We start from the raw sequence: 15,687 nt of genomic DNA, 5'->3' as shown, positions 1-15,687 counted from the left end.
CTGCGACGTGTGACGCCCTGACCTGTCGCGCTCCTGCGACGTGTGACGCCCTGACCCGTCGCGCTCCTGCGACGTGTGACGCCCTGACCCGTCGCGCTCCTGCGACGTGTGACGCCCTGACCCGTCGCGCTCCTGCGACGTGTGACGCCCTGACCCGTCGCGCTCCTGCGACGTGTGACGCCCTGACCCGTCGCGCTCCGGCGACGTGTGACGCCCTGACCCGTCGCGCTCCGGCAACGTGTGACGCCCTGACCTGTCGCGCTCCTGCGACGTGTGACGCCCTGACCTGTCGCGCTCCTGCGACGTGTGACGCCCTGACCTGTCGCGCTCCTGCACCGACCTGACCCATCGCGCTCCTGCGACGTGTGAGGTCCTGACCTGTCGCGCTCCTGCGACGCCCTGACCCATCGTGCTCCTGCGACGCCCTGACCCGTCGCGCTCCTGCGACGTCCTGACCCGTCGGATGTGCGACGTCTTTACCCGTCGCGCTCCTGCGACGCCCTGACCCGTTGCGCTCCTGCGACGTGTGACGCTCTGACCCGTCGCGCTCCTGCGACGTGTGACGCCCTGACCTGTCAGCCTCCTGCGACGCCCTGACCCATAGCGCTCCTGCGACGTGTGACGCCCTGACCCGTCGCGTTCCTGCGACGTGTGACGCCCTGACCCGTCGTGCTCCTGCGACGCCCTGACCCGTCGCGCTCCTGCGACATGTGACGCCCTGACATGTCCCGCTCCTGCGACGCCCTGACCCGTCGCGCTCCTGCGACGTGTGACGCCCTGACCCGTCGCGCTCCTGCGACGTGTGACGCCCTGACTCATCGTGTTCCTGCGACGCCCTGACCCGTCGCGCTCCTGCGACGCCCTGACCCGTCGCGCTCCTGCGACATGTGACGCCCTGACATGTCCCGCTCCTGCGACGCCCTGACCCGTCGCGCTCCTGCGACGTGTGACGCCCTGACTCATCGTGTTCCTGCGACGCCCTGACCCGTCGCGCTCCTGCGACATGTGACGCCCTGACCTGTCACGCTCCTGCGACGCCCTGACCCATCGCGCTCCTGCGACGTGTGACGCCCTGACCCGTCGCGCTCCTGCGACGTGTGACGCCCTGACCCGTCGCGCTCCTACAACGTGTGACGCCCTGACCTGTCGCGCTCCTGCACCGCCCTGACCCATCGCGCTCCTGCGACGTGTGACGCCCTGACCTGTCGCGCTCCTGCGACGTGTGACGCCCTGACCCGTCGCGCTCCTGCGACGTGTGACGCCCTGACCCGTCGCGCTCCTGCGACGTGTGACGCCCTGACCTGTCGTGCTCCTGCACCGCCCTGACCCATCGCGCTCCTGCGACGTGTGACGCCCTGACCTGTCGCGCTCCTGCACCGCCCTGACCCATCGCGCTCCTGCGACGTGTGACGCCCTGACCCGTCGCGCTCCTGCGACGTGTGACGCCCTGACCCATCGCGCTCCTGCGACGTGTGACGCCCTGACCCGTCGCGCTCCTGCGACGCCCTGACCCATCGTGCTCCTGCGACGTGTGACGCCCTGACCTGTCACGCTCCTGTGACGTGTGACGCCCTGACCTGTCACGCTCCTGCAACGCCCTGACCCATCGCGCTCCTGCGACGTGTGACGCCCTGACCCGTCGCGCTCCTGCGACGTGTGACGCCCTGACCTGTCACGCTCCTGCAACGCCCTGACCCATCGCGCTCCTGCGACGTGTGACGCCCTGACCTGTCGCGCTCCTGCGACGCCCTGACCCATCGCGCTCCTGCGACGCCCTGACCCATCGCGCTTCTGCGACGCCCTGACCCATCGTGCTCCTGCGACGTGTGACGCCCTGACCTGTCACGCTCCTGTGACGTGTGACGCCCTGACCTGTCACGCTCCTGCAACGCCCTGACCCATCGCGCTCCTGCGACGTGTGACGCCCTGACCCATCGCGCTCCTGCGACGTGTGACGCCCTGACCTGTCGCGCTCCTGCAACGCCCTGACCCATCGCGCTCCTGCGACGTGTGACGCCCTGACCCGTCGCGCTCCTGCGACGCCCTGACCCATCGCGCTCCTGCGACGCCCTGACCCATCGCGCTCCCTCCTGCGACGTGTGACGCGCTGACACCAGAAGCAGGAAGGTGATTGGCTGAGTTAAAGAAAGTGATAAATGTGATTTAGGGGGTACCGACCAACCAAAATTGGTCTTGTTACCTCTCAGGAAGCAGTACACTTAGAGGGGGTGATGATGTAACAGCTAAGTATTACAAATATTAAAATATCAGTCCAGAAGTATTAATAAATATTAATATCTTTGTATTAATCATTACCTTGCAGAACCTGCCGCTGGCTCATGGCTGGACGATACACACTTCACCGCTGTGTCTGGAGCTGTTGTCTGTCTCCAGGATGCCGCTCAGTTTGCGCCTAACAACGTATCCGTCTCCATGGCGACACCAGCGGAAGAGGACGCTCCGAAAGGTCCGGCATTTTTAGGGGGAGGTAATGTAAACGACACGTGTAGTCCAGGCCTTCCTGACGTCACCTTCTCCCCCTACATTCTGCATCGAGTGGACCGTTCCAAAAGCTTCTCGCCAGAAGGGAGGGGCTGCGTGTCTGTTGCTATAACAACAGCAGGGCATGTTGAACGTTGGACAGTGTGAGGTCACCAAGTCGGTGTCGTCACGTGTTTAAAAAAAAAAAAAAGCCTCGTTTTCCCTGACGGCGGGAAGACGGCTGTGTGACGCAGCAGAGGGTTTTTTTTATTACAAGTGAGTGCAGTGAAACATGTCTGGAGATAAGTTAATAAAGCCGTGTATAGTTTACAAAACACAGTTACTACAGATTGGGAAATAAAATGGTTCATCTTTTCTAGGAAAAATATTTCCCCTGGCCAGAAGAAAGGAAACATTACCTCAAAAAAGTCACAAGAAAGAGCTCACATCCTCCATTTTGTGAGGGTTTATGACTTTTTTAGTTAATATTCTTGTCAGAAATTCATTGTCTTTGATGTAACAATACCTTATAGGCTAATGTCACACACACACACACACACACACACACACACACACACACACACACACACACACACACACACACACACACACACACACACACACACACACTGTATATACCGATTATCATGCAGACATTAAGTCAGTGAAAAAAACAAACAAAAACAATTACCAATATTGGTCCAGCTCAGACCGAAAATACTGTCGTGTGAATTGGCTAAAAAGTAATAAGAAATAAATTTTCTGTAACATAATATTACCTCAAGAAGTCAGAAAGCGTAATAATTACCCGTCATCCATTTTGTGACGTCTTAATACTTTTTTGGGGGGTAATATTCCTGTCAGGTACAAATTGTATGTGGCGTATTATTACCTCAAAATATCATAGGAAATAAAACACCTCACACGTCATCTGTTGTGTGACTTTTTTTGTTACTTTTGAGGTAATATTCTTATCAGAAATGATCTGTGGAGTGCGTAATATTTCTTCAAAAAATAAATAATACCTCAGGCATCATCCAGTACCTCATCCATTGACTCTATGAGGTAATATTCCTGACAGAAATTGTGTTGTAATATTACCTCAAAGTGTCGAAATTAATAACCCGCACCTCATGCTTCATCATTTTGTGCACCTCAAAGTGCCATGAGACAATTTGTGACTTTTTGAGGTAAAATTGGCAGAAATTCACTGTCTTTTACGTAATGGCACCTTAAGAATCCATATGAAAGACATCACACGCCTCACGCGTCATCGATTTTGTGACCTATTTTGACTTTCCGAGGTAACAAAAACATGCAAAGATTAAATGATGTAATAATACCGTAAAAAGTCATAAGAAATAAATCACGCCTCACAAATTGTCTGTGACGTAATATTACCTCAAGGCCTAATTACCTCATGTCATCCATTTTGGGACATCCTAAGAGTTTTTGAGGTAATATTCCTGTCAGAAACATTGTCTGTGACGTAATATTACCTCCGAAAGTCACAGGAAACAAAACACACCTCGCACATCCCCCATTTCGTGACTTTGTTTGAATTTTTTTTTTTAGGTAATTCTTGTCAGAAATTATGAGTAATATTACCTCAAAAATTCATAAAAATGAAATCTCACGCCTCAAACGTCACTTATTCCCTCACGTTAGACATTTTGTCCCGTCTTCTGACTTTTTGTGGTAAAATTCCTGTCAGAAATTGTCTGTGATGAAATATTGCCATTCTGCCTTCCTTAAAAAGTCGTATGAAAGAAGGAGCACCTCACGTCATCCATTTTGTGACATCTTACGACTTTTGAGGTAATGTTCCTGCCATAAACAGTAAGTGACGTAATGTTAAGCAAAATAATAGGCTATAGGTAAGAAATCACAGCTCACCTTGTCAGCCATTTTACAACTTCTCGAGACTTTTTGAGGTAATGTTCCTGATAGAAACTAATTGTATGTGATGTAATATTTCCTCAGAAAGTCATAAGAAAGAAAAAAAACCTCTCACGCCAAACATTTTTTGTGACTTTACATGAATATTTACAGTAATATTCCTGTCAGAAATCCACCGCATGTGACATTGATAAATGACAGCAAAGATAAATGACAGCAAAAAGCATAACATAAAAAAAAGCTCCTAAACTCTGCGAACGTGTCATTAAGAAGAAACCTAACCTCAGAGGGCTGTAGTTGGAAAAAATTCAAGTTATTCCAAGTATTTGGAAAATGTCAGCTAGACGTAATTAGCCATATACCATGATATTGACCTGGATTTACCATATTCCAAGGCCTAAATAAACATGGAAAGTATGTTCATGACCGTCCTGCTTGTAAAAAAAAAACAGCAGCCATAGCCAATGTTATCTCCCCCGAGTAATAATACATACATATTTCAGAATTATTACACAGATTATTGGTAAATCCATAGAAAAACACACACACATAATCTAATCCTAATCTGACAGTATTCTTAATTTTTCTTTACAGCGCCTGACCTGTAACCGTACAAGGTAGGGATTACACGAGAAAAGTGCAAATGGCTGTCATTGTTTTTAGCTTACTTGTCACCTTTTGTCATGAAAAAAAACAACACATTTTTGTGGGGTTTTTTGTAGCCAATATAAAATTTACAGCATAAAATATGTTCAGGTTTGTTTCTTTTTTTTACTAATGCTAGATGCTCTCAGTATGACATTTTTGTTTCTAGTGCTTCTCCCATAGACTTCCCTTTAGAAAAAAAAACCCTCATAAATAACAACTTAAGCAAAGAAAAACATTTGAAAGCGACGGTGCTTTTTTTAAAACACTGGAAAAAAAAGAGGTGCATGGTGTGTAAAAAAGGCCTAAACACTTCAATTGGAAGGGAGGACTTGTGTCTCTTTGTTCACACGGTGCAGCTTTTTTGGTCTTTTTTTATGCAAATTTTAAGCTGTGTTTTACAGTACCAGCAAAGTCTATGAGATTTCAGAAATCTCATGCACACATCTTGGTTTTTTTTTCCTGACTGTTTTGTCAAAGAGCTGAGTTTTTGCAAAATGCAGCATGTCACTTCTTTCAGCGCTTTTTGCAGCGTTTTTGCAGCATTTTTCACCCATTGCGTAGTGCAAAAACACAGCAAAAATGCATGTATCAGGTTTTGCTGCATTTTTGGTGTCAAAACCTGAGGAAGTTGAATCAAGTTATTTTTTTTATGCACTAAACTTTATCAACATGCAGAAGAGACAAATGTACACTGACAAAACCAAAGTAAAAGAAAGCAGCAAAAGGTCAGCAAAACATGCTTTTTTGACGTTGCTTCTTTACTTCAAAGAGAGCAGGTTTTGCCTGGAGAAAAAAAAGCATAAAAAATGCAACATGTGAACATGGCCTAACGCGCCAAACTGAATACTGTTTTTATGACAATTGTACCCAGAATTGTGGGATGACCCATATAACACGATAGAGTGAGAAATGTGATATTCTGTGACGTATTTGCTCCTTTTTTGTGTAACAATCAAGACGGTTTTACAATCACTAATAATTGTTTTATGTGGCGGTAGAAACGATCGGCTCAGACTGATGCAAATCCTCTCTATCGGGCGACTTATCAGTTCTTAAAAAAAAAATTAAGTCAGTATTGTTCATTATCCATGTCATCACAGTCAGTTTTCTCGTGCCTCAGCTCATCACAAGTAATATCAATGGAAATCAGTCAGCATCCAGCTTTTGTTACTACTTTGTACCACAAAACTGGAGAGTTTCTACCGTAAAACAGGATATGTAGGGTTTTACAATTCAGCTCCTTGAAAAAATGCGGCGAATGAATGGAGGGGATCCATAGAAATCTATGGGATCACTTCCCACCCACATCAGTTTCCTTCTGGCTTTTTAGTGACACACTGAGTGGAAAGAATACCGGGTGGCCAGATAAATGTAAACGAGGCCTTAGCCATTAGTGATAATTGTTGCTATTGTGACACTTATTTAACTGTCAGATTCAGGCCTAATTCAGACCGCCATGATTTTTTTGTATGTAAAAACAGGGAATGTGATTCATCAGTGGTTTTCATCTGATTTTCGTCAGTTTTTGGTCAGTGTGTAATCTATTACCATCACTGATGAAAAAAATGAATAAATCACACAGATTCTCCTATACATTGCAATGTTAATCACAGACAGTACACGGCCTGTACACTGATGTCATACATGTGCTATCCGTGATTTTCTTGGATTTATAAACGTGTATGGGTAATTTTGATCTATGACGAGGATCAAAAACAGACCTGTGGCCGTGATTTTTCTGCGGACATGTGGCGTGCAAAAATAATCCACGAACATGTGAATAAACCATAATGGGTAAGTGTAACCATGGATAGAGCACATACATGATAAACAGACATCTGAGTGAGGCTGTATGTTAGGTTATGTTCACACATACCATTTTTGCAGAGTTGTTTTTCTGCTTTTTTTTATGCAAATTTTCAGCTGCGTTTTACAGTAAAAGCAAAGTCTATGAGATTTCAGAAATCTCATGCACACACATTGTTTTTTTTTCCTGAGCTGCGTTTTTGCAAAATGCAGCTTGTCACTTCTTTCAGCGTTTTTGCAGCGTTTTTCACCCATTGAAAGCAATGGGTAGTGCAAAAACGCAGCAAAAAAAAAAAGCAGGTATCAGGTTTTGCTGCATTTTTGGTGCCAAAACCTGTGGAAATTGAATCAAGTTATTTTTTTATGCACTAAACTTTATCTTCATGCACAAGAGACAAATGTACCCTGACAAAAACGCAATAAAAAAACGCAGCAAACATGCAGCAAAAAAATCATCAATACCTGCTTTTTTTAGGTTTTTTTTATTGCCAAGAGAGCAAGTTTTGCCTGCAGAACAAAAATGCTACGTGTGAACATAGCCTTACTGTTTTATGTTTTTTTTTACACGTCTATTGCGGAATGAAGCATATAGGAAAGAATCCTTTCAGGAATCCCATTCATTATGATGGTCCGAAAAAAAAAAATCTTTATCAATTTCATAAAAAAAAATATCATTTATATTTTTTCTTTTAGGATCCAAAATGCATGCTCATGCTTACCTATGTGGGTCCTGAAAGTAGACCCAGATGCAAGAATCTGATTATAAAATTAATTAAAACAGATGGCACTGTGTAAATCAGAGTTTCACAAAAGTAAAATATATGTTAAAACACTAGTGTGCCATTAGGCCACAATCACGCTAATGTTTTGTTGTTGTTTTTTCTTGCTGTGTGGGTTTTGTGCTACTGTTGTAAACTGATGGTATAACATGAATAAAGTGATGTAACTTTGCAGGGATTTTTTAAATTTGGTTCACTTTGTTAGGCCCCCACAAAAAAAAGTTTTTTTATGATCCTATAAACAAATATTGATTAAATAAATGGCTACAGTTTGTGTATCACATAAATACATTACAAATGGAAATTAATAGGAGAACAGTTGTGTGCTCATGGCCTAGGTACCGTAAAGATTAATAAGATTCAAGAACAAGTAATTTTTTTGTAAATGAGTACACCGGTAATACAGATCTATGGAGATTAAACAAAATGGCAGTGTGAACATGCTTTGAAGTGGATAATAAAAAAGGATCCTGATTGGATTGATGCCAACTGCCATATTTCTGTTTTCATTTACATCCCAGAATGACTTCTTCACATATATGAAAAGATAAAAAAGACAATGGCAAATATAAATCTGGACATGATACTGTGACACAATTATGTCTGTATGTATATGTATATATTATATATATATATGTAACCGTTTACCTTTTTCAACTCATATCATAGCTAAAACTATATACATATGTCTGTGTATATTTTTATATATATATGGCCTGACAAATGCTCTATATATCTGAGCTGAAATGTTGCCTTTTCTCAGTTGTAACAATAAGCTTCTGCATTTTTTGCATTGAATATTTCCTGGAGTGCTGCCTACATTTATATATATAGATATACATATACAAATACATATATATATATATATATATATATATATATATATATATATATATAAAATGAGGCAGCACAAGCTCCAATACATGAATGATAGGTGCCAGCCTTCTAGTTACAGCCCAGTAACCATTTAATATAAGTGCAAAAAAAAGGCAGGCAGCACGCTACATATAGATATCACAAGTCAAGCAGACTTATCATCAGCCCATGTGTGCAAAATAATAGTAATTTTTTTTATATAGTGCCAACAAATTCCGCAGCAATTTACAATTAAACAGTGACATATACAGACAATAAAAACAATACAAAGTAATAGTTCAACAGTTACAGGAGGAGTGAGGGCCCTTGCTTGCTAGCTTAAAATCTATAAAGAAATAAGGGGAACACAATAGGTAAGAAGTGCTTGTCATGTATGGTCCAGCCATATGGACCATGGCTTGACAAAGGCGCTGTGGAGCCGAAACGTTGCTTTTGAACATATGGGTTGATTAAAACTTTGTTTGCACTTTTGATATCTACTGTATATGCAATGTGCTTCCTGCCTTTTTGTATATATATATATATATATATATATATATATACACACACATATATATTTTTACTTAGACTGTGAACAAGTTCGCTGTAGCAAATTAATTCAGAACACTTAATATGTAGGGCTTGGAATATTAAGACCGTGTAATAACTAAGGCCTGAAACTAGGTCAGATCCTCTGGAACACTTAGTTTTTTTAAGTGTTGAGTATAAGGGAGTATTAATTGATTTTGTAAACTGGCTTAAAAGCATTCTATGTAATATATAAGTAAGAGTAAAAAACAGTTAAATATATACATTTCAAGAAAAGTACATGTACAACTAGCAGCAGTGCACTTCACTAATTTACTGTACTAGTATCACACTGATGATTGTATTTAAAAGTATGTGATAAAAAATTAGTAGAAAATAGGTTCAAATTATTAATACATGGTTACTACACACATCTTAAAATTTTCATATTGATTATTAAGTTCTAAGATATATGCAGGCTATAATTAGAAATGTCAAAATTATGCTTTCAAATACTGTTTGTGGAAAGCAGATTTAAATGGTAAGATAACATGTGACTAAAATAATGTCTCATGCACAGTGTTCTGATATTAAGAGGTCAGAGGGGGGGGCATTTACTAACATATTCTGCAGGAAAATTAGGTAGAGATATTTCAAAATAGTTTTACACCAGTTTAGTGGATTTAATGTATCCACCAAAGCCCAAACTAGTTAAACATCTATTACTTGGCTTTTTATTTTTCTTATTTCTAGTTGTTTCTATTGGTGTACTGTAAAATGCATCACAGTAATAATTATTAAAGGAATATGTAAAAGATTTAGATGAAAATATACTCATGTAACTAGCATATACAAGTTTTATTCAGTGAGTCATTCTCAATAAAATACTGTATTAAACCTTGCAGAAAAGTGAGAGGGACATTAATGTTTATTAACTTTAATGAGAACCAATAACTTATGCTAGTTACACAGTTGACAAAAATAATATTGTCAGTGGAAAAAAATAAATATATCTCGGATCCTGCTTTATATCAATAAAAAATATGCAAGGGAAAACAAAACCAGTTGGCACTCAGTTGTCATTGCTTCATCTTTTTTCTGTTATGCTGAATGTGATACAAAAAGAACCACAAATTCATACATGACTAATTAAATAAAATGCAGGGAGAACATCAGAGGATATATTTCAACTAAGTTTTAAATGGAAAAATTGCAAGAATGCTATAAATCATGCTGCATATGTGTGTTCAGAATAATTTACAGGACTCAGGATTTTGTAGGAAAAAGGCCCCCAAAAATGTTTAACTTTCACATGCAGCAAGTGTGTTAGGAGTTAGGTGATAGCCCCAAAATGTTAAAGCCTTATAGGCCTACCTATTTGTATCAGGACTAATTTTAAAACTTGTCTAAGAGCAATATTTATGGCCCTTATTATTGAATTGTAAACACACCAAAGATAACATGGGTCTAGTAAACCTGTAAATATCTGTATAATATGTATCTATTGTGCAATTTGAGTTTTAAATTGCTCCCTGCTCATATGTGGCACAGTTATGCTTAGAAAGCCTTTGTGATATGTTTGGTGTAAATATTTTCTACAGTAACCACTAATGCTAATTGCCAATTCATCTATGCTACTGATATATATATATATATGAGCATTTAATTGTCAACATTGTACCTACTGCTGTAGAAGACTAATTCCTAATTATGGGGTACAGTATATTATTATTATTATTATTATTATTATTATTATTATTATTATTATTATTAACACAAAAAAATAATTAGAAATTATTGATTATTTCAGAAAATGTTTGAATCACTGCACTTAAAAAAAAACAAACAAACAAACAGATCAAACAACAGGTAAAAACAAAAGGTAATTGCAATTACCATTTACTAAACAAGAGAAACTAGGTGGGCCTGCACAGTAAAGTTTACAGAACACGATTACACTTTATTAATTAGATCGTGAGAGCCTACAAATAGTCAAATGTAGAAACTAACAAAATGAGCTCCAGCACTGCTCCACCATGTCACCTTTAATGTTGATGATATAATTCTGGCCTTCTATCATACTTAGGAGACCTAACTATAAATTGCTTTCTCTTACTTTTTGTTGATGTTATTTAACCATACTGTGTTATCCTTGAGTATATGTCAATATATCAGTGTACAACAGTTTTAGGCCTGGCTGTGGTGATATTCTAGAGAAATGTAAAGCCTTAGCTTGGTTGCATAAGTTGTTCTTAGCACAAGTTAGTCATTATTATTATTATTATTATTATTATATACTAATGTCTTGTAGTTTATGTGCACACCCAGAGAATGAGAATAAACTGAGATTCTTAAGTAGCCTGTAGCTTTTGGACTTTTTCTAATACCTTGTAATGCAGACCTTTTTACCATACTGATTGTTACATTATATTACTATGTGAATACATAATTGTTTTCATTGCTAGAAAGCTCTATCTAGAATAGCTAGAATATGGTCATGAAAAAAAAACTTAAATATACTAACTGAGGTTAAGTCATCCAAGCTGTACCTATTATAATTATGCTGATAATTTCATAGCACCTTGTGTCTATTGTGAACCTTTTGGAGTTTTTGTTGTGTTTATTATTGTTATAATTTCAGAAGTCGCTATAGAGTTTGTCTCAGGCAGCAATTGAGTTAATCGTTTTCTGCAAATCTCTTCTATAGCAAAGTACATATAAGAGTAGATAGATGACAGAAGAAGCTCTGGCAAACATATGAGTTGAGGAAAGAGTAAATCAACCTCTCCGTGATATAAAGTATATATTTCACAAGTAACCCGACTGCAAACAGTCCCGTGTGCTGGTGCGGCACAAGCTTTCTTGGGATAAGACAGACAGGCAGAGGGAGGGAGCATAGGGTGGAAAGTAAAGAATGGCTCATTACTGAAATCCATCTACTGCTACACAGTACTGACACAGGCACGGGGAGGCAATAAGGAGTTCCAGAGGGCCGACAATCCTGGAAAGGTAGGGGAATGAGGGTATGCAAGACAGGCGACTGAGAGGCCTTGACAATCACATGCTCGCTGGATAACACATTAGGTTGGGTGAAATCCGCTTTAACCCTATATCTTCCAAAGCACTGACATAAAAAGCAAACAAATATAAAAAACGTGTGAAGTAGGGGTATTGCGTATAGTCACAAGCATGAGAAATATCAGATACCGGGAGGTATTACGGGAAATGTAATTGTCTAAAATGTCATTATAATCATAATGCAAATGGGAAGTACTGTAGCAGGTTTCTGGGTACTGGGATAACTATGTGAGTAAAAGAAGATCACCGTATATGCCATCAACCACTAAAGATAATTATATTAGTTGCAAAGGAACAGTAATATTATTAGACTCTTAAAACGGTCTTCAGGAAAGGAGTTTTAATTAATTAGTTAAATAAATAAATCATAGAACTATCGTTAGATCGACATAAAGATGTGCAGAAACAAACCTACAGTGTTTTATCTAAAGATAAGTGTTCTATGTATACAGCTGAACCAACAGCTGACCTATGTTAAAGTACTTGTATGTTGGAGGAAGGTTTTTTTTTTATTGTGCTTCCTCTTGTCTCTGCCTTTGGACTATATATTTCATACAGTATGCAAAACACTTGGGAAGAGGGCGAAAACTTGTGATTTTCTCTTGCTTCTCATCTGTGCAATAAATATGTGAATTTAATAGAGAGCACCGCCAAAGTGGGTGAGCGACAGGAAACAGGGGACTCAATGCCCCCTTAGTCTGAGAGTCCTGACCAGTCTAGAGAACCAGCATCAAGTTCACAGTCAACTTCGTTTGCCTTTTATAATCAGATTCTGCTCTGCCAGAGGCACTGATAGAAAGGGATCTATGCATAATATCAGCCCTCTACATCTCTTAGGGAAATCACATTATGCGATAAGTAAAAAACTAACAATATCCAGGATACTGTATTGTAATATCCAATATACATGGGAGGATAGGTAGGTATAATGATAGATAGATAGATAGATAGATAGATAGATAGATAGATAGATAGATAGATATGGGATAGATAGATAGATAATTTTGATAGATAGGGGGCGTTCACAAGCAAGGACCATGCTGCAGCTTTCCCTACACATTCACGCAATCTTGCAGGAAAACAGGTATTCCACCTGCAAGATTCAGTGTTTGCGCAGAGAAAAGTGGTAAGATCGCAGCATAACCTCTGTGTGTGAACATAGCCATAAAGAAAAAGACAGTAACTAGATGGGAAGCAGATAGATGATAGACGTCTGGTGGAGATAACGCTTGAGGTTTCACACTGCTTTGTTTAACTCCCCACAAATGAAACAATATATATATATATTTTAGATCCAATAGACTTAGCAGGCGATGGAGCTGCTGCTTGTCAGTTTTACAGAACTGTATATTAAGAGGGGTTAGATAACAGAAACTTACAGGATTTATCGCATCTAACGATCATTATATTTGAAGGGTGGTATATAGATAGATAGATAGATAGATAGATAGATAGATAGATAGATAGATAGATAGATAGATAGATAGACTGTAGATTAAAAAAAAATAGAAAAGCAGCACCAGGATAAGGTAGGTGCAGAACCTCCCTAGCAAAGACCAAACTATCCAGATAAGAAGTATGGAATGGAGGCAGCACACCAAGCAATATGGCAAAAAAAATGGTGGATTATTAGCCCTTAGTAGCAGTGGCAAAGTTTTAGTTCTGAGATATGAGGAAGGTTCATACCTCAGAACCTGAATGTTGCCACTGCTACTAAGGGCTAATAAACCACCGTGTTTCTTTCCATATTGCTTGGTGTGTTGCCTCCATTCCATAGATAGATAGATAGATGATAGATTGTCATACCATACTGTAGATATAAGGAACTAATGACCTGTTTAGTGCCTACAAATGAACAATATAATACTTTTAGATGTAGTAGAATTAGCAGGTGCAGCCCTTGGTCTGCAGCACAGAAGAATGATGAACTTCAAAATGTAGGTTGATTTCATAATAATGTGCTAAGTTCTTTTACCAGTTATAATTCTCTATTGCTCAGCCGGTGAACACCAATAGGGAAGACTATGGTAAAGAACTGTAGACTTTTTGTCCTGCTGATTTATTGATGGCATCGCACTCTATAGTGTTTCCTATAAGCTTTGTTCTTTGCTATATAGAGACTGAATGGAAATCAGGGAGGGGTAGTGGGAAATCATTATTGATCCCAATTTGCAAACGTCCTTTTAATTGATAGCAACTGCGGTCCGATTGTCTTTATCAAAGCATCAGGTGCTAGATTCCAAAATATCCTTATGTAGAGGTCACTTGAGAGCGCCATAGGCTGATAGCGAAATCTGCGGCACATATTGGTGTGCAGCGGAGAACCTTAAAATTGTAATCACGAGTTGAGGTGTTGCGATGCTTTTGAAGGCGTCTGCTCTGCGCATGCGCTAGACTTTCCGGTGGCCCTGACAGTATTACTGGAGTGAGAAAATAATAGCTAATATAACGCATATCAGCGCTGAACAATAGTTAATATAATTATGCATAGCTTCTCGTGTAGGCTGCGTACTCCTTCCATATTGCATTTGTCTTACCAGTGACACATTTAAGATATCATCGATCCAAGATAACTAATTAGCGCTGCAGTTTAAATCACTCTATTATTACAATTCTATGGATCCTCACCCATAAGCAGAACTAACTCAATGCCTTCAATAGTGAACGAGTTTTAAATTCTGCAATTTACAGCTAAACCCCCGCTTATCAGGAGTCCTAGGTGCTATTTAATAATGATATATTTAATAAGTCATAATACCCTAAATTGAGGGAGATTGCAAAATGTGGGACAGATGTGTGTCACTTTAGTGACTTAAATTTGTACTGTATAAACTAACGAGTTGTCGGAATAATTTTCGCTACGTTGCTATTCGCTACGAATCAGCTGCGCAGCCCTTGGCACTGGAAGCCGCTGCTGGCAACTGACACGGAAATTGGGGGTGGGGCAGCTTTCGTGTTTAGAAACTAAATGAAGCAGAATTCGGTGCAAATGGCGTGCAGTGAGCTGGTCGCGCTGTGTCCTCTGTGCCAACTGCAGTACTTGTGAAAATGAAACTCGATCTGTCCGTGAGGCCAGTGTGAGCCACCATCAGTGCCTGGGACCATGGCCGGGTGTCTGAGCTTCCCTTCAAACGCTGCACAGTTAAGCAGGGACGAGTGGTGTAAAAGAAGTGGGGGATGGGACGCCTCAGTGCGATGTAGACAGTGAAATGACACGCAGTCACTGACCGAAAGGTGCGATCAATCTGTCATGTAATTACATAAGGTGTAGTGGGCAGGATTATAGAGGTGGACGTGATTGGAGACTACAGGGAGAACTGTCAAGAGACACAAGGGGAGGACCTGGGGGGGGGGGGAGGGAGGACACTGACGGTTCTGGCTGAAGGGAAGAAAGGATATACTGAGATCATTGACTTTCACGGAGTTGAAAGAGTAATGAGAATCATATAATCTTCACTCCAAAGCTCCCTATATGAGGTGGCATCCTGAAAGCTTTGTACTGCACATAGTGACTACATTAGGGGCGGTATCTAGGTTTAACACCTACTGACCACATTTACAGCACTGTATTTTTTTCGCGTTGTTTTCTTCCTCATGATAAGTGGTGTGGTGT

General features: G+C 40.9%; 1 protein-coding gene across 2 annotated transcripts in view; it reads right to left on the bottom strand.

Moving 5' to 3' along the window:
* The window catches only part of SPAG6 (sperm associated antigen 6), a 229,105-nt gene extending 226,519 nt beyond the window's left edge, over window positions 1–2,586 (bottom strand). Inside the window, exon 1 of one of the 2 annotated variants that reach the window (XM_073676498.1) lies at window positions 2,317–2,586. In XM_073676498.1, coding sequence (XP_073532599.1) covers window positions 2,317–2,341 — 25 coding nt within the window. In that variant the 5' untranslated portion in view covers window positions 2,342–2,586. The remainder of the gene's footprint in view (window positions 1–2,316) is intronic. The other variant, XM_073676499.1, reaches the window with a different exon arrangement.
* Between the last annotated feature and the right edge of the window lie 13,101 nt (window positions 2,587–15,687).

This window comes from Phyllobates terribilis, unplaced genomic scaffold, assembly GCF_046119375.1.
Source record: "Phyllobates terribilis strain yellow unplaced genomic scaffold, ASM4611937v1 Scaffold_4__5_contigs__length_816908805, whole genome shotgun sequence".
Taxonomy (NCBI): domain Eukaryota; kingdom Metazoa; phylum Chordata; class Amphibia; order Anura; family Dendrobatidae; genus Phyllobates; species Phyllobates terribilis.
Note: the sequence above shows the minus strand (reverse complement) of the source record. Positions and strands in the feature narration are given on the sequence as shown.